This window comes from Stylophora pistillata, chromosome 3 (genome assembly GCF_964205215.1).
Source record: "Stylophora pistillata chromosome 3, jaStyPist1.2, whole genome shotgun sequence".
Taxonomy (NCBI): domain Eukaryota; kingdom Metazoa; phylum Cnidaria; class Anthozoa; order Scleractinia; family Pocilloporidae; genus Stylophora; species Stylophora pistillata.
The window spans coordinates 25592782-25615865 of NC_142521.1; the positions used below are offsets into that span (position 1 = coordinate 25592782).

The following is a 23084-nucleotide window of genomic DNA, read 5'->3' on the forward strand; positions in this document are numbered from 1 at the left end:
ACTACAACGATTGGCTAGACAGGAATTAGTCACTTTCGAAAAGCTCTGGTGGATAACAGCTACACAAAAGGACCTGACAGGAGACGGTTACAGTTTAACGCTAATTACAGTTATGATCTAATAACAACTGTTTACGGTTGACTGAATGGGAACTGGTAGCATTTGCGTTTTGCTGAGCTTAGCAAGATCTCACAGTTTCTACGTTGAATTTTATATATTTTTAGCGCTATTGCGGGTCAAATGTGCTTCCATCGAAATAGGTTTTAAGTCATGTACTAATTGCAAAAGGTAATTAATGGGCATGTTCAGACAAACGTTGTTGGAGAAAGGAAAGAGAAACTCTTCCACGCATGTGTGATTTGAGGAAATGAATGTAAGTCTTATGACTTGGTTTGATCATAGTTAGTAGAGGGGACTGGTTAGGAAGGTCGGTGAACTTCAAAAGAGGAGGTTATTGTTCGATTTTTTAGAAATCACGTGACCAATACCGTGCACAGCACAGGATTCAACTGAGATGTGGCGCCGGTTGTCACTTGAGTACGGTAAGCTGTCTTGTGTTCTTTTCGGTGTTATTATGATAAAAAAAGAAAAAACAGTTGTAAATCGTAATAAAGCTACTCTAGATTAAGTTTAAAATGCCTGGCGATAATTGTTCCGTGGTTGGCTGTGGATCGTGCAGGCGATCGAAAGGTATAGGCATTTGGAAACTTCCCGCTCCGAGGAACGAAGTATACAAAAAGTGGAGAGCAGACTGGCTGAATGAACTCACAAAATCAAGAGAAGTAGACAAAGATTTCCAGAAACAAATTGACAGCGATAGAGTCTTTACATGCGAGAAGCATTTCGCTCTTGATGATATAGAAATTGGTAAGTATTCAGACTAAAGCTTGTGTGTGTATGGTGCTTACCAGTATGGAATGTAGGATTTTTGTGCGCGGCACAGCACAACCGAAGGTGTATGTGTAGTTAGTAGTTAGTAGAGGGGATTACAAACATCAGATGTGTGTTTATAACTTGGAACTGACGATGTTTACTTTTGTGTTCCATGATGGCAACACATGTCTTGTACTAACCAAAGCTCTTCCGCCTTTCTTACTGATAGATAAATTATTTAACTTTGCTTTTAGTCGTGTCTTCAAAGATGACCAAGAAAAGACCGAAGTTTGGTTCTCTACCGACTCTAAATATGCCCCAAAAAAGCCACCAAAAGGAAAAGCTAGCGCCACGAAGACTGCTATCGATCGTGAAGGACTTGCCTGAAATCAAAAGAAAGAATGCTTGTTATAGTAACTTTGTAGAACTTTGCAAACGAGTTCATCCTTTGAAAACACTCAGTGACTGGTCAGTTCAAGAGTTAAATGACAGAATATTGCTGAGAAAGATGAAAAACACCTTTTTGTTGCCAGAAGTTGAAATCATGATAGATGACAGTTTGGGATACACAATTTCAATTTTTGGATGGCTCATACCTGAAGACCATGAACTGTATTCTAGATATTTAAGATCAGTCAGTAATATCACAGTTTCTGACCTTGTGAAAGATGTTGAAAGCCACTCCATATGTCCTGGAGTAATTCCACATGAACTATCCAATGCTGTAATACCCCACATCATCCCGAAATCTGTCGATCCACTATTCGACGATAGTTCATTTCCACACCAGCAGTATTGGAGAATGAGAGGATGTGAAATTTTAACAGAGGATGAGGGCCAGCAGTGTGCTGGTTGCTATGGGTATTCACATGAGTCTCGGCTAAAAGAAAGGGCCAAGCAGAACAAACTAGCTAAGCCAGCGCATCTCAATACCCCAGTCTCTAAGACATCTCCAGAACGATTAAAACTGACTTTGCAGATGCAAAGATTGAAATGTGCAACCCTTGAGAAGAAACTTCAAGAAATGAAACTTGAAATCGAGAAATCAAGTGTTGAGATTGATCATGAACTCAATAAAGACATGACTGATATACTTGGTCAGGCAGAGATCACACCATTCATGAGCCTATTTTGGCAACAACAAAAGAAACTCCACAACAGCACATCAACTGGTGTCAGATATCACCCAATGATAATTCGTTATTGTTTGTCATTGGCAGCCAAATCACCATCTTGCTACGAGGAAATAAGAAAAAGTGGGATACTAGTACTGCCAAGCCAAAGAACACTGCGGGATTATAGAAACTTTATTAGACCCAAAAGGGGCTTTCATGAGAATGTGATTGAAGAACTGAAAGCATTAACAGACAAGTACTTTGATGTGCAACGATATGTTGTCTTGCTATTTGACGAAATGAAAATCATGTCAAATCTTGTTTTTGATAAGGTCACAGGCGAATTGATTGGATATGTGGATCTTGGTGACCCTGATGTCAACTTTGGAGCTCTGGAAAAACTTGATGAGGTTGCAACTCATGCTCTTGCTTTCCTCATCAGAGGTGTTTGTACAGAGTTGAAGTTCTGCTTGGCCCACTTTTCTACCAATGGAGCTACTTCTGCCCAGATAATGCCATTGTTCTGGGAGGCTGTTGCTATTTTGGAGTTAACCTGTAACCTCTGGGTTATTGCTTCTACTTCAGATGGAGCCACACCAAATAGAAGATTCTACCGAATGCATAAGAGTCTTGATGGAAATGCTGACAAGGATGTGTGCTATCGCACAATCAATTTGTTTGCACCACAGAGGTTTATATACTTCTTCTCAGATGCCCCTCATCTTGTAAAGACCACAAGAAACTGTCTGTATCATTCTGGATCTGGTACTTGTACCAGGTATGAGTTTACAAAACAATTTCAAGATAAAAAGCAAAAGGAATTTTACTGTGCAGGTGGAGAGCTGTTGGCCTTTGCTGTCCCAGTAACAATAGGGGCAGCAGTTACGTCCAACAGCCAATAGAATGGTTATGATCAGGGCCCAGTTGTTCAAAGGCCGATTAGCTCTAACCCAGGGTTAAATTTTAATCCAGGTTTCTAAATTTCTCTAATCAAAAGCCATTTTGGGATAATTTAAATTGCCAAATGGGCAATCTTATATCCGTAACTGTTATTGGGACAGCAAAGGACAGCAGCTGTCCATCTACACACAAGAAATCCCATCTGCTTATTATCTTGCATTTATATATGTTTTACATTTTGCTGTTAATAACTCCTTATATGATATTGTAAGTTGGCAATGATTTGCTGCATACATATTAATGTTGACTGGTTATTGTTTCCAGGTATATGTGGAATGATGGTCACTACTTATTATGGCAGCACATCACCCAAATCTTTTATCAAGATGCAGAGAATGGCTTGAAGTTGCTTCCTAGAATTACATATGAACATGTTAAGCTGAATTCGTACTCCAGCATGCGTGTCAGCCTGGCAGCTCAAGTGCTAAGTGCATCAATGGCAGCTGTTTTAAGATCATTTGGCCCTCCTGGTACAGCAGGTACAGCGAAGCTTTGTGAAATGTTTGACTCTTTCTTTGATTGCTTAAATGTACGCAGTAAAATTGAACATCAGAGGAAGAGAAAACCTTTCCTTGCTCCTTACACATCCACTGATGATCCAAGATTCCCTTGGCTTGAAGATGAGTTCCTTGGATATCTTAAGCAGTGGAAAGAATGCACACTCAACCGACCTGGGAATTTCACAGCCAATGCCAGAAATAGAATGTTTATATCTTGGCAGACATACGAGGGTCTACAGATTACATCCTATTCAGTTGTGGAAGCAACCAAGTTTCTTCTTAATGAGGGTGTTGAATATGTCTTAACTGAAAGATTCTGTCAAGATCCCATAGAAGAATATTTTGGCAGTCAAAGAAAACATGGAAGAAGATGTGACAATCCAGACATCAGAATGTTTGGGTACAATGACAACAACATTCGAATACAGCGATCTATATCATGCCAGTCTGGCAATACCAGGGGAAGGAAAGACAAAAGCAAGGCATGGGTCAATGTGACTGATGACCCTCTTCCCAAAAGAAAAAAACAGTGAGATTTTTAGAGAGTGATTGTCATATGACTGTGAAAAAATAGGCAAACTATTTGATAGTCTGTAGAAAAAATAAGCCCATTTTTTTCTTTTATCTTTGAATTTCAACTTTTACAAACTGATTGGTCTATTTTCTCATGCCTATAATATTATGGAAATCACACTGTCTAAATGCATTGATTCTGATTTAAAGCCACAGCTACAGGAGTACTTCTCAGATCGAAACAAAGAGTAAACACACAAGTAGTACTGAACCTGTTCTTTACTTAATAGATAAAGATTTTGTCTTTCTTATCATGTTTCTAATGTTCTTTTCGTGCATTTTTGCACCAAAGAGTTTATAGTTTCTAACTGAAATTTTTTTTGATCCACGTATAAGCCCCCCCCCCCCCCCCCGAGCTTATAAGCCCTGAGCTTATAGGCAGAGAAATATGGTATGTATGTTGAAGTTGTCCTAAATAATAAATGATAATCACTAAAAGCAATTCAGTCTAATTTTGCCTTAGTTCCTGTGGAGGGTCTAATGATGTCTTTGCGAAGTGCTTTTGATTTCAGCTGTTTTAGTTTTATCTTGTGTTTCTGTATTATGTCCTTTGCAAAAGAAAATGAGCAAACTTTTACTTCTGTTTCATAGCAGAAGGGTCTTCTAATTTCCCAGCCTTAAGTACAGACATACTTGCTCAGTTTCTAATAATTTCTTTACAATTGCATGCTTGTTGTAAAGCTTGTGGAGTACAGAACCTCCAATGTACTGTAGTCCAGCTTTTTCTTTATCGGACAGTTTAGTCAATGAAACACACGTATGACTTGCAAGTAATTTCTCTTCAGCACTATGTGCAAGCATGCTGTCAGCAACCTTAGTTGAAAGTAGGGTAGCAGCATTCCTTGATAATCCTTCAAAATGCTTCGCAGAATGCAAAGCAATATTTGATTAAAAAGCAGCATAAAATCTCTCAACGTTTCCAGAGTTGACTAAACGGTTATATAAGTTCTGAATTTCAAAGAATTCTGATGTTATGTTGCAGTTGTAGGACTTGATTCTTTTTTCAGCTGTGGGTACATTTTGCAGTCGCACAATTTTAATTTGGCTTTCTCGACAATCCTTGAATAAGTTTCGACTGTTAAATAGCTCTGTCGTTTCCCTTGGTCTTCCTTTTCGATAACTTTGTGCTTTACAGTTATGTGGCGTTTCAGTCCACTCTTGCTCTTGCATTTCTTGTGGCAATGTTGACATACAATGCTTTCGAGTTGAACCTGTCATCGGTGCAAACAAAAAGTTCGCGTTGATAGCGTTTAGTTAAGAGTTAGCTTTCATTTATAAAAATAAGGATACAATCCAAGCACAATCAACAAAGTGGTCAATAATAATAAAATTGCTGATTAAGATAAGTATTTCGCACTTAGTTCGCAATAAAAAGACGGTTTCAAGCTTGAGCACAAATCAGAATTGATCGAGTGACGGGTGATCTTTTCCTTGCTTACGCTAAAACATTTAATTTTGAGCAGATTTAAACTCTTACTTCATCGGCAGCTTCTTCAAAGTGTTAATCGATTTCTTCTTCATCTAAAATTTCTAAGACAGCGTCGAAATCGTCTCCAAACAAAAATAAATCGATCATGTCAGCCATGTTTATCTTGATGTGTGCACGGTACTGGTCACGTGATGGTACGGTTCAACCTCAAAAGCGAAACAATAGGCCGGCCCTTTGAAGTTAGCCGGCTTTCCAAACCAGTCCCCTCTACTAACTATGGTTTTATGATTTGTTAACAGTCTTGTTTAAGAGAAAACTACAAGAATTTGTCTTGACAAATAGACCATATTGCTGTTTAACTGAACAAATGTACAACCGCTCTACTTATAGCTTAAATTGGACATAGCAAAATACCACTTTTCTTTTTCAGCTGATTCCTTTATAATAAAGAGAGGCGAATTTCTTGAAATTAACACAACTGCTCCGTCCATTAACTGCAGTTCGGGTGCTAATTACAACTCAACACTTCAGGAAAGAAGCTCTCCATATGGCAGCCATCTTGTTGCTCACATAGAGTTCAGTGGTAACATTGAGTTCTGGAGCGGGTCAACAGTTCAACTGTTCGGGAAGTATGCTCTGAGTTTAAAGAGTCAGAATGGAAACATCTCGATACACACTGATGTGAACATGACTTGTGGGGAGAGAGTGTTTGATACAACGTGTCTTGGTGGATTTACACAGAGTTATAGTGGAGAGGATGGCGGAAAGACAAAATTTTACCGAGGTGAGACGCGCTTTGAATGCCTTAAGTTTTTGCTCTGAGAATAGACAAAGCCGGAAAAGTCTAATTCTCCGTCGAAATTATTAAGTCGACCTTTGCATTTAAACCTTTTGATACAGATGCCCAAAGAACTTTATGTAATGACAAATCTAAATTTGAAAATCATCAATTTTGAAGGCTGTCAACAACTCGATTTGAGCACTAATGGGACAGTTTATGCGTCATCTCTTCGCCAATTGGACTAATTGGACAACGCGCTTTGTTATATGCCTAAACTTTCACTCAACAAAACTAGCACGGTTAAGGGACAAAACCTGTCGGGACAATTTGTTCGTAGGCACAAAACTGTTTCACTTCTCCAAATTTTTCTATCTGATTGAAAAAATTCCTCCCCTTTCTTTCCAATGTTTTTCCATCTTTCTCACTTAACAATTCCAAGATGTGTTTTCCGAGGAAAAGTAATGCATGAAATAGCACGGAAAGAATGAAAAGAAGAGCACATTAAGTATAGTTTTCGAAAGGAGATATCTCTTGCAATTTCAAACGTCACCTGGGAAACTTCACCACTTCATTAAATCACTCCGCACACTTTCAAATTGACTTTAGCTCAAGCATTTGCGCTAGATGCTCTTCCTCCGCCGAGCAGAGAAAATTTCAATTTGATCTCTATCTCTTAAACTGAGTTAAACAACAAGTAGTGGATCCAAAGTGGAAAAAGGACACACATTCAATCAAGGGACGAAACCAAAAAGCTTTTGTTAATTAAGCAACATTGACAACGTCATTATTTAAAAGTCGATAGATGACTCAGGGCGGTATAAATTTCAAACTAAAAAACTCTGCATCTTTATAAGCGAACTTTGAATAATCTGGGGATATATGCCCACAGTGCCTTCCATACATTTGTATTTCGGGTATTTTTCGGTTATGATTGGAAGAATTACCACATACTAGGAAAAATTACAGAATTCTGATTGGCTGAGACAAAGTGCATCCTCTTTTAATCGCGCGGGCAACCTTGATAATCAATAATTGATAGTTTCTCTGCAACGAAAGGCACTAGGAGACTTTTTAAAACAGGAGATTTTTGCTGGAAAGGTTTTTGTGATAACGGCTGCTTGATCAAGTTGAAGGCAACGCATAATTCATTGGGAAACTTATACGTGGCAGCGGATATAAAAGCGCTTAAGAGCAAATGTGGCCAAAAATCGAACATTTTCAAAATATTGTGGCAACAGCCAAAAAATCGCTTCGGCTCATATTCTCAAGTTAGGTAGGCCTTATGGTGAAACAAAGCACTGCCTACTTCGTTTGGCTGAATATCGATTTGGAGAAAATCGATAACAACTGAATTTCGCCAAAATGCCGCTTTTGAAGCTCAAAATTTCAGACGAATCTCGGAGCGTCGCGCCACGAACTGAAAACACTTGAACCGATAAAAAGTACCAAATCTTGAAAAGCAACATCAATACATGTGTTACGACAATTTGAGCAATTCTTGATCATTTATTTACACAGTCTAATTTAATTTATCCGACCCTCTTCTAACAAGATTAAAAAGGTAAACCTAGTTCGGTGATTGAAACCACTGCCTGCTACAATATTACTGTTAGTATTTTACTGTTGATAAGATTTCAACTTCCCTGCACTCTTACTTAATTTTCTTCGATTGACGGTATATTGTTTTCAAAATGAGTTACAGTCAAACCTATTAAATGAAATTCAGAGGGGTGTTTTGATAGTTAATCGCTGATACCACACTGAGTATCTATAAACACTTGGGGATTTGTTTGGGAAGGAACCGGTCGAGATGACAATTGCCTTGAATAGAGGTCAGGATGTTAAATGACTTATAACTATTTTTTAAGACGCTGAAAGATTGAATCGTATTTGTTTTCTCTTCCTTACTATTTTAATCGCTATAGATTGTTTGATTTATTACAGAAATTACCTTGAAACTGGCATAAAACGAATTGCATGCAGAGAAAAGATGTGAACTGTGCAAAAACAGTGGGTGTCGTTCTTCTTATAAGGATATCTGCTGCTCGTTCAAAACTACAGTAAGATTGCAATGTGACTTCGACAAACGATCCAGAAAACGGGAAACAGTAGTTATACCTCTTCTTGCTTATTTAAGGTGGATTGAGAGCCACTCCACTTGTCTCGATTTTCCGGGCCAAAAGACGACGTTGACCTAATTCTTAGCCAAGCAACCATATTCTCTCCTCCTGTTAACATACATACCATGACAATTTGTCCCTCGCCTAGGGCAAGGCTTGGTTTGGGGTAGACGAGAGGCTCTAAGTTTGAGGCGCCGAGTTCCTTTTGATATATCAAACCATGCTCAATAATATATCATCATATAAAGAATTGATTGGCTTTGGACTTCGATAAGAAGTAGTCATTCACTTCTCAAATTTATCATCTTGGAAGGAAATATTAAGGAGATAGGCAAAACATGGTTTTGTTTACTTGTTAAATCTAGATGTCAGTCTTTTTCCAACGGGCGTGAACATTCTGGTCTGACCAGACAACAGGCTTATGGTAAATTTGTCATTACGCATCAGCTACGCTCTATGATATTTCGCCATATAATGCATTGATGGCTTTGGACCCGACCATATTTGAGGGGGATAGATCACTGCTTACTTGGCTACATTCTTGGGAAAGAATACTAAATAACTAACTAGTTGAGTTAATTTTTCAAAGCCACTGTTTCCAAAATGCAAGTACCGTATTTGACTGATGTAGGTATACCGACTCGCACTCGAGTCTGCCGTATCAGCTGGTGCAATGATTACTCGAAGCCTTTCTTGAGTTCTGAGATACGCAGAAATGGTTTCATTTCCAGGCGTGAGTTTTTTCTTTGTTTTTTTTTTTGGACCAGTGCCGGGAAAAGATGAGTGTGAATAATGTGAACGTGTGCTGCCTGGGTCGTAGTCTTACTACCGGCACGAGTAACTTAACAAGACCTCTGGGGAAGAAACAGTACGGATATAAAGCTGTCGAACGTTGGCTAGTACAAAAATTTCAGAGAAAGTCGTGGTTTTCCAGGTTTGACCCTGATAAAATTTCTTTTAAGTAAACAAATATTCAAACACTACTCTTATCTCTGTTGCACATCTGCAGTGATGCATGATGGGCTATGCCCTTTGCAGATCTTTCGCTCTCTTTAGTCCTAAAATAGGCTACATCCATCCAAGTACCATAAAACATTAAATTATGATGCATTGGATCATGATTGGAGTTAGATAATTGTTTGCTCCTGTTTCGTATATGTAACACACGACCTTAGTTCCTGTAGCCACGTGCTTCACAGTCCAACTTTTTATTTTTGCGTTTTATTTCAGTAGACCTAATTTTGAATTAATTAGCATTATTCCGCACACATGAAACATGTTTCTGAACTAGTTACATTCCGCTTACATTTGGTTCACGGTTCGGTTGTGAAGTATTTGAACGAAATGGAAATAGAGAAACCGCGTGATACGCTTTGTAAACAATCATTATCAGGAGGTGTTGACTATCCTGCCAAGTTGTTATATCTCTATTAAGGGAGCAATGCAACAATTTTAGGACTGCAATCCTCTTTTGTGATATTTCAAAATGGACAGTAAGATGATATTATGTTAAATAAGCTGTAGACTGGATGTAAAATGTGAAACAATTGAGTTTGCGTGTGAATGTGTACATTTTCGAATAAGTGACTGTACCGTCAAATCAGCTCATTTTATCCAACTTTAAAGTTTCATTAAATCGCACAGAATCATTACCCCAAAAAATCCTTAGGAGATCGAAAAGAACCACACTTCGCCTTCAAAAAGCCAGATTTTCAGTCGATTATTTTATTTACCACATAGTTAAATAACGGGTTACTTTTGACCTATTTTTAATCTTGTAAGATGAAGGTCGGATAAATTCAACTAGATTGTGTAAATAAGCAATCAAGAATTGCTCAAATAGCTGTCAACACATGTACTGATGTTGTTTTTCAAGATTTGGTACTTTTTATTGGTCCAATTCTTGGCGCGACACTCCAAGATTCGTCTGAAATTTTGAGCTTCAAAAGCGGCATTTTGGCGAAATTCAGTTGTTATCTATTTTCTCGAAAATAAATCGATATTCAGCCAAACGAAGTATGCAGTGCTTTGTTTCACTATAAGGCCTACCCAACTTGAGAATATGAGCCGAATCAATTTTTTGGTTGTTGCCACCAAATGTTTGACCGTAGATAACGTTCGCTCTTAAGAATTAACGACCACTGGACCAGCATCTTTTCACAGCGGGCAAAAAGATGAACCATATATAAGCAATCTGAAAGCTATATTTTACAAAGGAAAACAGAGCCTTATTTTTTTCGTCAAGCCGAGGAAAGAAAATCAGTGGTGAAGAGTACGAACGAAAATGAAAAAACCCTTACGTGCTGAGAAATGTTTTTCCAACAGCTAGCTCTAAGAAGTCCATGTCTGAACGTTCATAGACGGCTGTAGGCACTCAGACTATTTTATCTTGTAATTCAATTCTTTTTCAATAGATTTATAGATTTAAATTTATTTTTATTAATAGTTGTACCCTTACATATTTGAAGCTGTTCTTTTATATTATCTCTGTTATATTTTTAACATTGGTAGTTTTTAGGTTTTGAACAATTTATTATTTACGAGGGCCACTGGTTTATAACTTGGTATTACTGTTGTGTGTTTTTTCACGGATGTATAAAGTTTGCGATCGTCATTATTATCATTAGTATTTTCATTATTCACTTATGAATAGATATTTTCCCCTTTATTTGTTTATGTGTCTACGAGTTTCCCTCGTTACTTTTTCGAACCGGGAAATTTCGTGATAAACATAGGAGGGTCAAAGAATAGGCATGAAATTATTCCCCAGCAGCCCTCGGGCCCATTCTCCCACATTACAAGTTTTTTATGCTCACATTTTGCAAGTGATGATGATTTACATCTTTTGAAATGGAGTTTTAATTGGTGATTTACTCATTGCTAGGACTTGGACCTGGGGGATTAAAGATATTTGATAGGAAAATCGAACTGAGTAGTAAATGTATACCAGGCGCAAGTCATGGAGGAAATGGAGGAAAAGCTAAGGATAGCCCGAAAATCTTTGTATTGCCTGAACCGTATGACAAAAACAGCACAGCCTCTCTGTTAGGAGGAAGTGGAGGTGAGATTATCATTATTGAGGCAACTGTTTAAATAGAGAAGAATACTGAAATCATGGCAAGTACATCCATGTAACCTATGAATTGTCGCAGATATCACTATTTCTCGTATCTATTACATAATAGTCGAGATATTTACTTGGCTTGTCACAAAGATTTCCATGCGACAAGCTCGGAAACAGAAGCGAGTATCTCGATCATTAAACTGAATCAAATCAAAGAAAAGTTTCAGTCCTGTTAAGAAGCCGAAAATGCTTGGCTGCCTGATACATCCCGCCCAAAAAGCGCATGCATTGTTGTTATCCGACGAATGATTAATTTCTTCTTTTTTTATTCAGGTTCATGCTTGGTAAAACCAGGAGACGTTTCTGGTGGAGGAGCCATAGAACTTGTGGCTGATAATGGAGAGATAATCTTAGGTGATGAACTTGCTTTGTTATTCCCCGAATAACATCTCTATTTTGTCGAAAGCTGCAGATAGATAGTTATAATTAGTAAGAATTGACTTAATTTAATACTTACAAAAATTTTTATGGTCCGACAATGATAAGACCACGTCCAAGGGTGTTAGCAAGATAAGTTGAATCTTTTATCCGTCAATCAATCGATGTAGTTCCCATGAAACTTACGTGGTAAAGTTATTTCTTTTTTTTTAAAGAATCATCCGCAGATATTCAGACGAAGTGCTCGGTTATTTCAAAAGAACTGGACGGTGTCGCTTTCTTTTTCATTTAAGTAGCTGACTCAACATGAACACGTAATCTTTAGGAGAAAAACACTTTACAGGAAGCAAAATGATCACGGTTGCATAGTACTCGGTACACTTATAGTTCATGGTAGTATCGGACTCAACGAATATCAGTCTCGAGATTTACGAAAATCTTATTTTGACGCTAAAGATGTTCAGGCTGTAGACTTTCTATATGTATCTTGAAGTTTAAGATTTAGGAAACGATTCCTCTTCCTAGTTACTGAAATTAAGGGTTATATTTGTTTAAATGGCGTTAATCGAAAATATGACATTTATTCCATTCTAGATGCACCTATTAGAGCTGAAGCCCAAGCTCACAGTACAGGAGCATGTTCTGGGGGCTCAGGAGGACTCATTCGCCTTAATGCATCTAAGGTCAGTAGCCTGAATTTCAAAGAATCAGGTGTAGTTACTGATCGATGATGGGGTTCAGTTTTGTATCAAATAATTATTATTAGATGCTTAAGATACATGTAATTCAATTTTAAATTTTCCGTAGTATTTTCTGCTTTGTCTAGTGTTGAAACCCAACAAAAACTCTGATATGATTAATTAAAGGTAATTATTCAAGAAAAAGGAAAACTAATTGTGGATGGAGGGAGAGGGCAATACCCTGATTATCCTGGATACTTTTTGGCTGGCGGAGCAGGAGGTGTTATTCAGATAATAGCAGCTGAAGGAGAGATTACTGCTGAGACTTTATCATTGAGACATGGAGAAAGTAACTTGGCTGACTTTTGTGACAAACCAGCAGAGGATGGCTATTTTCTGAAAGGTAACTCAAGAAATACTTAAGAACGAGTCTCTGTAAGAATCAAACATCTTAGGAAATGAACATTTTCAACCCCCCTTCAAATTTTGCATGCAGTTAAGCACTCAGGGGAGATGCACAAAAAAGCCCTTTTTAAAGGTTGCAGCACTCATGTTGCCATGGTAACAACGACTGCTTTTTCGAGGTTTCGGGCCTTATTTTCATACAAAAACATCACAAAAAAGTGTAAAATGTTTATTTCTCTATCTCAAGCTAAATACAACATTACAGATTGATACTTCTAGCATAAATAGTGACATTGTTCGTCTTTACTTTGATGCATTCAATTTTTCCTGGGAGTGAATGTGAACACACCAATAGGTTACTTATCTTGGTACAGTTTCGGTCATTTTTCTGTAGGGTAAAACAGGGAAAACGTTTCTCTAAATTTCTCCAAAAGTACACCGATTCTGGAACTGAAACTACGCACTTAGTTATAATATTCTAGTTTTTAAATATGTAAAAATCTCTGCGGGTCGGCTTCTACTTTTCATAGTGGCAATTCACGAACGAACCTCAAAAATCAGATTTTGCATGAATTGGCAATGTTTACATCTAATGTTCTCAACAACAGACGTTTCAGACAAATGAAAAGTGCAAGACTTTAAAAGAATGCTATCTTTTAAACAATATCCCGAAGAGAAATCTCGCTTCTAGCTTTAATATTAAAAAAAATTGATCGACGTAACTACAAACCAGTAACTTAAATCGTGTGCATATCATTCAGATTTCGAGTACTGTACCTTCTTTCATGAAAGTTTGAGCCATCCGAAATCTTCTGACGATACACCGTTATACTTGTCTGTCATTTGGAACATGTTAAAGTTGGCCGACTGATCTACACGAAACTATCGTAACACGTAACACCGGACATTTGTCATAAACAAGTACGTTATCACGATGGCGTGACGCTGAATTTCTCCATGAAGTTCCATCAGGTCGCTCCAAAGAAGACGAGAAATGGACATTTTTCGATATTTCAGCATATTTCCGCGCATTCTGAAGTAAAAATAACCGAAAAAAAAGGAGGAAAACCTTGATTGAACGCTCGTAAACGCTGAGAGGACAGAGCTGAATAACGTATACGCATGCGCTAGGTTTTGCCGCGGAAAAACGGATTTTGAGTCGTTCGCATGGTTGATTTCCTATTCTGTTGCTTCGAGGCGTCGTTTTCCTTGCCGCTTTTCTTTTACAGAACAACAACAATAGCAAATGAAACTTTGGGAGCATATGATAATAGAAAATTTTACAAGCGGCCATCAAGACCCACTTACAGCCCCTCCATCGCTCCGTCAGAGGAACCAACAGCTTTGTTTGTGTAGGAGCAGCGTCTGTGTGCTAAGTAAGAAGTGTATTCAACAAAACTTGTTAATCTTAGAAAATTACTGGCTTTCCACCTTATAGCCTGCGATCAGCCCTTTATCATTAGTGCTGAGGCATGAGCATTTCTCCGCTTGCGAACAAATCTAAGGCCTTGAGTAAGGCGGGCCAGTGACAGGCCTGCATGGGATCTGTCACAACCAAAACAATATTTAACTGTGGCATTGATCGCGATTTGACATTTCAAATAATGTATGCGTCGATATATGGCTTGATCCACCAGTTACAATTTTTAAACGGATAGAGCATTAACAAACTCGAGAATATGGGCGAGGTACATTTGCATTTTTTTACGGCGTAATCTCTGGCTTCAAGAAAGGTCCTTATTATCAGAGGAATGTTCTTGCTCTTCCTTAAGAGAAATCTTTATTGACTACCAAACGTTTTACAATATCTTTCATTGCTGACGACTCGACTAAGGCTAGCACATCGTCACAAATTAAACAAGCCAAACTGGTAGGCCTTTTAAAAGTAATCATATAAAAATCTGACCGGCTAAACCTTGCGTTGTCCCGCCATTTTTTTACAATAGATAAATACTTCCTTTTAAGGGTAATTTTTGGAGATCCAGTGGCCTTATGGTCAATGCACTGGACTCCGGGTTTAGAGTCTGGGTTCAACACCTGACCTGGTCAATATGTTCTGTTTTTTGGCTTTACTCCCATAGAGCCTCTCTCCACTCAGGAGTATGTATGGGTACCGGCGAATGTCAGGGAAGCCTAATGAAATGCTGGGGGGCAACCTTGCAATGGATCAGGGATCCAGGGGGGAAGAGTAACACTGTTAGTCGCTTCATGCCAGAGGAAAACCGGGAAAAGTCCCGGCTGAGGGGGGGGGAGTCATCTTAGTAAGTTTGAACTTTCACAATTACAGTTGGCCGACATAATAAAAACAAATTCAGATTAAGACTCTCGCACTCGAAATTTTCCTCTATCGCGTGGTGTTCGTCAAAATTAATTTTGAGGTAATTGTGAAAGTTCAAACTCACCAAGATGACAGTATATTTACTCGTTTCTGAGTTTGGAATAAATAAGCACGAGTAAATTTTTTCAAAGACTCACAAAAATTGCACAACAGTCGGCCGACAGTCGGCCGACAGATATTCTGGGGAGGCGTTCTTCAATTTTACCATAGGTTCGAGTACAAAGTTTACCCTTAGGGATAATCCTCAGAAATAAGATTTGTCAAACGATATTTTTGAACATTTCATACCAAGCTCTGTCTCGAGAACTACTGTAGAAAAAGATAGGTCACCCTACTCGCTAAAGAAATATGATTGCCAATCTTATTTCGTTCATGCCTGTACTTATCCCGTGCGTTATTTCATCGTTTCACAATACATCTTGCAGTAGCTGGAGGTAAAGTTTAAAAAAATAAGTTGAAAAAATACTTGATCTCATCTCCATATTTAAGCAATAAACCAAATTGTCTCTCAGTTTACCGGCTAAGAAACCCGGCACGACGTTGAGAGAACACGAGAAAAGCCTGTTAAGTACTCGGCTGCGCCTCTGGGTTTAACAAACTTTTCGAGAAATTTTGAAGTTCTTTCACTTTAAATGCACAGGAAAAAATAAATGCTTAAAACGGAGCTAGCAGTAACTTAAATCGCATTTTCAATGTTCGAAAATAAAGACCTTCAACAAATTAAAATCTGGTTGTGTTTGTATACATCAGACTTCAAGAACATTGAATTGTTTTAACTTTTTATTTCATTTCTTCCTTTACCTCTCCCTTAAGTAAAGACGACTCTTTCTGGTTTTGACAAAGTCCAAAAATAAAGGTATTTTAAGAGGCCCAATATGTCCGATGACCAACCACTTCTAATCATTATTCCTACAAGGGCAGTGAAAGCCATCACTGGACTTCCAAAATCAGTAATAAGATTTTGAGGCAACTGATTTCCTAACTCGTGCTGACGTGGTCTGTACCATGATTCCGTAAACCACATCTTTATTTTATTAGCTTAAAATAACTTGAAATTTACAAGAAATTTCCCAGAGAGTATCGTTTAAACATGAACGAGGAGAGAATCTTTGAATAGCGCAAGTTAATCCCTTTTTGAGAACTTTTTTTTATATTTGGATTATTCTCGAGGAAACGCAACAGTTGATGATGAACATCAAGGGCGCATGTAGTCGAACCTTCTGACAAAAGAAATCTGGCAAGAAACTTGATGGTACATACATGTTTCTTGGGTGCCACAGTTGCAACTCTTGGCTTGACATCATTTGTTAGATGAGTAGCCATTATGCCAACAGAGTACCAGATTCGATTTGCTTTGCTGCCTTGTCGAAATATTAAATTCGCTGAGAGCTCTCGGAAAGATCGATCAGAATTATTTGTCTTCTACTACATAATACTTATCGATTTACATGGTATGTGTTGGTGGCAAAAGAATAATTTGATGCCCTGAAACCTGATGTAAATAAAAAGGACAATCTGCCATCGTTGATCACATAGCGCCCGCAATTTTGTTCAGCGGTTAACTTTGAAATTAATTTGGCATGCTTTGTTTCTAGCTCACAAAGTTTAAAATGTAGCAAAGATTTACGGCTACCAAAATATTTTAATTGTTGTTTGTTAAGCTTGAGATGGTTGCTGTTCACGGAAAAACAAATAAGCCGGTGATATATTAGTCTCCTCTCAGCACAAGGAAAAAGAAAATGGTTGAAAAACTGACACGTACATAGAAATCACTTACGTATTTTATCTGAGATTTTCTTCATACATTTGATATGTAATCTCTTGCTATCTACCATCATATCTGGCCTCAGAGTGCATAATATATTCCGGAAGCCTCTTTGCCTCGGCCACATCAGTTCTAACTGATTATATAGCATTCAAAAACTCATTAATAATTCATGAGCTGATTAGCCTATCACACGAGGCAAATCGATTACAGGTATGAACCTTTATAGCCGGTATAGAATGATCATTAGGGACTTTAAGCAAACCACGACGGCTACGGCAACGAGAACGTGGAAAAACAATAGATCTAATTGGCAGAACAATAGCCCAGCACGTGCCTTTTCAAACTTTGTACAGTTCTTAGCCGTCCTTTGCAAAGCAACAACCTGAAATCACCAAAATTTGCGTCGTCTGTGATGCTAAACCGCGGCGGCAAATTATTTTAATTTACATTTGGAACTCAACGCTACTTTTATGCGTTATGTTGAGTTTGAGGTCTGGCGCCCTATGAGACGGTAAACACATCCAGCCATTTTCGAAATTCTAACTAAAAGTAGAAACTCATTTTTTAATCGACGTCTTCCGTGGCGTTGCCGTCCTGACTGCTTAAAGTCCCTATTCTGAAAAGCCCGGAAAGGGTTTTGATTTCGGTCTCGGGGGAAATCGGGTTACAATTTATAAACAACGAAATCATCACTGAATTATTAATGAAATTATGATCACTGTGATCTTTATATAAAGAACACCAGAGATCTTTATATAAAGATCACGTTAATTATAATACCAAATTATTCCCCGAAAGGCAGCGTACAAAACATTAACCGCAGTAAACGACAGAGTTTATTTTCCTGATAAATTGTTGTTGGAACAGAAATTCGTTCTTTTACAATTTCCCATTGTTCACAAAATTAATTGTGCAATTTTGAATACTCCCAACTTCAACTCTAAATCCTATTTCCTCCAAGTTGGCGTCTTTATTTCTTCTTGAACTTTGCCACTCGCCAAAAATTTTGTAAGCCCACTTCGTGGCATACCGAGTAGCCCTTGGAACACAACTATCCAGGTAATCTTTCGGCAAGAGTTCCATATGACCCCATACATTAATTATGCACTACGAGTGTTGCAAAGAAACCTTTATATTTAGTCTTTATGAAATGAATGCATAATTAATGTTTGGGGTTCTATGGAACTCTTTCCAATCTTTCTCTTCCTTCGCATTTTTTGGTTCTCGAAACCCGAGTTTGGGCGGCATTTCAAGAAAAAGCTTTCTGAACTTTAACAGCAGCCGAACAAGGAGCACTTTTTCCCTCTGTATGTAATTAACTTTTAATGCATTCAAATCACGTTTAGAAAAATCCCTAGAGAGGCACGGGTTTTTGAAGCTATTAAATGCATTAATATTATGTTTTAAAACCGACAAAACACTGCTGCTCGTTTTTTAAATAGTACTACACGCTCGACCACTGATTAATATTGCCGGCTTAGTAAAGGATGGCGGGGCGTTGATCATGTAGACGGAGAAACTGTGAGAATTAGTTTACCACGGGATCCCGTGATCCTTGAGCAACCTTGAACGCAGTATGTGTTTGGAAACCTGCAATGTTACGGGAAAATTTAGTGGTTTTTCCGTATGGTTGTTTAAGCATATTTATTTTCGTTGTTTTCATTATTCTAGCATTCTCGATTCATGCGAGTTTCTTTTTTTCAGTGAGTCAAAGAAAATATAGAAAAGCCACCAGTAGTTTTTGGAAAGAGATTTTGCATTGTTACTTTGTTTTCATTGTGCAGCTGCCTATTGGTACTTTTCTTGTTCAATTCTAGTGAAATTTTAGGTAATAAATGTCTTTCTGGCAAAATTAGTTCTCATGGTAGTTGGCAGCTGAGTTTATACTTGTAACTTTCAATGCGGTCAAACTTAACACCAACCTTGCTAAGATTAGCAGAAACTTTCAATTGTATTTTTCGTTTTATTTTATAAGGTGCTCTGTTGTAATTACCATTGGTATATTTTCAATATCAAAGCTGTGAATCTCAGCAAGGTTTGCTATGATGGCCTTAGGTTTATTGAACCTGCTCTTTCATTTTCGGCATATGAGTATATCAATATAGATCGTTTAGCTTCAAATGGAACCACGCGCTCGATAGTACTAAAGTAAGTACATTTCAAAGCTTTGTTGATTACATCGCGATTACATCCTCGATTACCAACTTGAGTACACTAGAGGTCATGTCAGTTGTTCGCCTGACCTAGAACAAAAGTTACTGTGAAACCAAAAGATTGTCTCGTCCTTGACGTCCATACAAGCTCGCTCGAAGAGGTCACCTTACCATTCTCGGTGCCGAGTCGCCCTACAAAGCTAGTTCCCCACGTTGTTGTTGTGCCGTTCGCGAAAAGTTCAGTTTCCCACGCGAAAAACTATTGTCACAGCAATATTATTTTCCTCATGTCAATGAAAGCGTTATTTCTGTAATGCAAGTAAGCCAAAAATGTTTGGCCATCTTTAAGCGTTAGAGGCGGAATATTAGGAAAGCGACAAAATCATAGGCAATTTTTTGGTCAGAAGTTTTTTTCAGACTAATGACCAACCAGGCACTTTTAAATGCGCTCGTGCACGATGCAAAACGTGTCCTTTCATTCACAACACTGATAAAATATCGGGACCTAAAGGATCCATTAAGATCACCGATCACTTCACGTGCACCTCCGCCAATGTAATCTACTGCATAACTTGCACTTATTGCAAAAAGATATACATCGGCGGAACAGGCAGAAGACTAGGTGACCGATTCCGAGAACACCTTCGAGACGTGGAAAGGAATGACAAGGACACATCGAAACCAGTCGCTAGGCATTTTAATTTACCTAATCATTCTAAACAACATATGGCAATCTGCGGTCTTTCCTTACACTTAGGTAACACGGAAAGCCGTAAAAATCTTGAACAAAAGCTCATCTTTCAAACCGGCAGTCTAAATCCCACAGGGATCAACGAACGCTTTTCATTCCACTAATTTATTCTTGTTTTTCTCGTTGCCATGTTCCCACCAATAACGTAGCTCCAGTTTCTGCCTTTAAAAGGACACACAACCCACAATTCCTCTATTGGCTCCGACGAAGGGCTAACGCTCTAAAGGTCAGCTTTTGTAATCGTTACGGTGGCCAATTTACCATTTCAACTTTGTTCATATATTCAAATTATTTCGTTACCCCCACCGACGCAGCCCCAAATAGTTTCTTTCGAAACTATCAGCCTTTATTCATTTGTATTTTGATTGCTGCGACTACTAAATTTTGTCTTTTTCAATCCACAGTACTCACAACAGCGGACCATGCCAAGCCTCAAGAACCTCACAAAGGAGCTACGCCAGGAAATCGTAAGTTATCTTTTCCCTTTTCCCCCTTTTAGTAAAGATCTAGCATTCCGTTTAGCCATTCTAACTTTCGCCAAAACTAGGTTTTGCAGCCACATAAACTTCATCGGTCGTTGCCTTCATTGTAAAGTTATTCCCATGGGTTTTACCTCCAATTTTCATGCATCTCCCACCAAACAATACCATCACCAAATTCAGTGCGCCCAAAATTCTTTTTCACGTAACATCATGAGAATTACCATTAAAGCTATGTGCCAAAAACGTAATCACCTCACCGAACAAATCCTACATTGCCGCTCTGAACTTTCCAAAATCTGTCCCGCAGTTTTATTACAATCTATCCCCGCCAAAATTCAGGAAACTAATTCGAAACTTTTCAATCATTTGAACCAAATTAAGGCCCAAAAACTTGATCAACTTATCGGTCCCCAAATCGCTAACCACTCATCACCAGAAAACCTCAAAACTGTAGTTACCATTCCAGAAAACCTCTCACTTTCCGATTCAGAAAAATCCGTCCTTAGTAAGGGCTTAAATTTCGTTCCCATTCCTAAAAGAACGGACGAATTCTCAATTAAACAAGACGTAGAAAATGCAGTAAATGGCTTGAACCCGGGGGTAACATGTGAAGGTGTAGTCTGATCGTCTGGGTGAGTGTAGTACTGAGAAGGACTGTTGTCGGTGGTAGTGACTGACGTTTCGACAACCTGTGCGGAAGTCATCATCAGAGTCAAGTGAATGATTGTTGTCAGTAGAATGTTCTTATTCCAGTTCGTGTGAAACGATCGGTTGGTTTTGCCGTGATGTTATTGGCTGTAAGACTCAAGTGACGTAAGTCGGTCGTGATTGGTCTGTTTCGATCTGTCGGTAAAGTTAGGTCGTTCTTTTTCGGTCGTTTGTGATGTTTATGTCGTGAATGAGTCGTTTGTATGGGGCGGGTAGTTGTTGACATCTGTTTAGGGGAGTCTGTTCTAAGTTAGTAAACCAGCTTTCCAGAGTCAGTCGTTGAAAATAGTCAGTGCTGTAGGTTAGGCATTGCGCAGAGTTCCAGTCAATGTTGTGGTTGGTAAGTCGATGGTGTTCAGCAATGTGATTGCTGAAATCACCTTTCCTCGTCGCCCGTCTGTGTTCAGTCAGTCTTGTTGTGAGACTGTTAATCTTGAACAAAAGCTCATCTTTCAAACCAGCAGTCTAAATCCCACAGCGATCAACGAACGCTTATCATTCCACTAATTTATCCTTGTTTTTCTCGTTGCCATGTTCCCACCAATAACGTAGCTCCATTTTCTGCCTTTAAAAGCACACACACTCCACAATTCCTCTATTCGCTCCGACGAAGGGCGAACGCTCGAAACGTCAGTTTTTGTAATCGTTACGGTGGCCAATTTACCATTTCAACTTTGTTGATATATCCAAATTATTTGATTATAAAAGACATCGGTAGTAATATATAGTTATAACGTGAACTGAGACTCGGGATGTTATATAAAAAAATTACTGATTTCGCGAGCGGGTAACAATTTAAAAACAAAATTGCGATCTGATTGGTTCCGAGAGCGGGCAGTATTCTCCCATACGGCCCGTTTTCAGCAAGCGGTATCCGTTTTGTGTTGAGTCACTGTGGAGAACATCTCTAGCATGGGCCGTAGGCCTCGAGCGGTATCCAAGACCTCGGACACAGTTTTTTTCCGATACGGACCTCCCGTATGGTAAATAAAAAATACATATATTTGATGATAGACGAGTCAAAATACAGAACTTCTAATTGAGGTCCTATAGTTCTTTACCTTTTTTCCTTTTGAACTATTAAAGTATGCTATTGAGCTATTGAGCTATTAAGTTATTAAGCTATTGAGCTATTAAGTTATTAAGCTATTGAGATATTAAGTTATTAAGCTATTGAGCTATTAAGTTATTAAGCTATTGAGCTATTAAGTTATTAAGCTATTGAATCAGCGAGAAGAGACAGCAGCGAGCATTCATGTTTTGTATTTCCCTTTCTATTGTCTTGATCAGAGTCGTGTAAAATTAAACCGAATGAAGGCCAAAGTCTTAACACGAGCTTCAAAATCACTTGTACTGGTGGAAATCCTCTTTATGATTTAAAATACCAGTTTTGCTACACTCTTCCAAATGGCCTACGCGTGGTACTATACGAAGGAAGTGACCGTAGCTATCATACGGTGTTAGTCAGCGGTATTTCTACGATAGAGGCTGTGATTATCAATGTCAGAGGAGCCAGAAGAGAGTTTAGTTTGAACGTAAAGGTTGGTGGGTCTTTTTTTACAACTTGAGCGATATGCCTTTCAAGATCACCACAAAGAAACGAAATTATAGATACCTGGGCTGACATAAATTTGAACCTGTCTAATAATAAAATAAATAAATACGTAAATTAAAGCTCCTTCTTAGGGGCTTTTCAGCCATAATGTAGACTAACTAAGTGCTTAAAAGTCCCCACCGGTAGGAGGCAGACCAGTGGGCTATTTACAGAGCGCAGCCGAGGATTTGAACTCGGGGCAACCGAGAACAAATCCAGTGAGTGGCAGGGTGGAGGACTTGAACCCAGGACACCGGATTACAAGTCCAGCACCCTAACCACTCGGCCACGCCGCCTCCTCGTCAAACGGCTTTGAAAGGGTCTAGGTTTTTTTTAAATTAGAATAAACTCC

The 23084-nt window shown here is 38.5% G+C and overlaps 2 protein-coding genes and 1 pseudogene across 3 annotated transcripts; 2 read left to right on the plus strand and 1 right to left on the minus strand.

Annotated features, from left to right (window-relative positions):
* The first annotated feature begins 399 nt into the window (after positions 1–399).
* On the plus strand, positions 400–4272 carry LOC148735254 (uncharacterized). Its single transcript, XM_088754144.1, has 3 exons — positions 400–867; positions 1128–2766; positions 3213–4272. Exons 1-3 carry the CDS (start codon positions 636–638, stop codon positions 3979–3981), a joined length of 2640 nt encoding a protein of 879 aa, XP_088610270.1. The 5' UTR covers positions 400–635; the 3' UTR covers positions 3982–4272.
* A 172-nt stretch (positions 4273–4444) lies between these two features.
* On the minus strand, positions 4445–5729 carry LOC148735255 (uncharacterized; annotated as a pseudogene). The gene is made up of 2 exons (XR_015998983.1): positions 5499–5729; positions 4445–5232 (listed from the first exon to the last, which is right to left on the minus strand). The product of XR_015998983.1 is annotated as an uncharacterized LOC148735255 (transcript).
* A 116-nt stretch (positions 5730–5845) lies between these two features.
* On the plus strand, positions 5846–23040 carry LOC111319677 (uncharacterized). Its single transcript, XM_088754145.1, has 7 exons — positions 5846–6234; positions 11236–11412; positions 11749–11829; positions 12448–12536; positions 12720–12936; positions 20353–20415; positions 22429–23040. The coding sequence occupies exons 1-7, from the start codon at positions 6138–6140 to the stop codon at positions 22704–22706; spliced, it is 1002 nt and encodes a 333-aa protein (XP_088610271.1). The 5' UTR covers positions 5846–6137; the 3' UTR covers positions 22707–23040.
* Positions 23041–23084: the final 44 nt, after the last annotated feature.

Bases quoted from the DNA above. Each gene is read 5' to 3' on its own strand.
- LOC148735254 (XM_088754144.1), top strand. From the start codon at position 636: ATGCCTGGCGATAATTGTTCCGTGGTTGGCTGTGGATCGTGCAGGCGA. The intron at 868-1,127 runs GTAAGTATTCAG...CTTTGCTTTTAG, and splicing joins TCTTGATGATATAGAAATTG to TCGTGTCTTCAAAGATGACC. The intron at 2,767-3,212 runs GTATGAGTTTAC...TATTGTTTCCAG, and splicing joins GGATCTGGTACTTGTACCAG to GTATATGTGGAATGATGGTC.
- LOC111319677 (XM_088754145.1), top strand. From the start codon at position 6,138: ATGACTTGTGGGGAGAGAGTGTTTGATACAACGTGTCTTGGTGGATTT. The intron at 11,830-12,447 runs GTGATGAACTTG...ATTCCATTCTAG, and splicing joins TAATGGAGAGATAATCTTAG to ATGCACCTATTAGAGCTGAA. The intron at 20,416-22,428 runs GTAAGTTATCTT...TGTCTTGATCAG, and splicing joins AGGAGCTACGCCAGGAAATC to AGTCGTGTAAAATTAAACCG.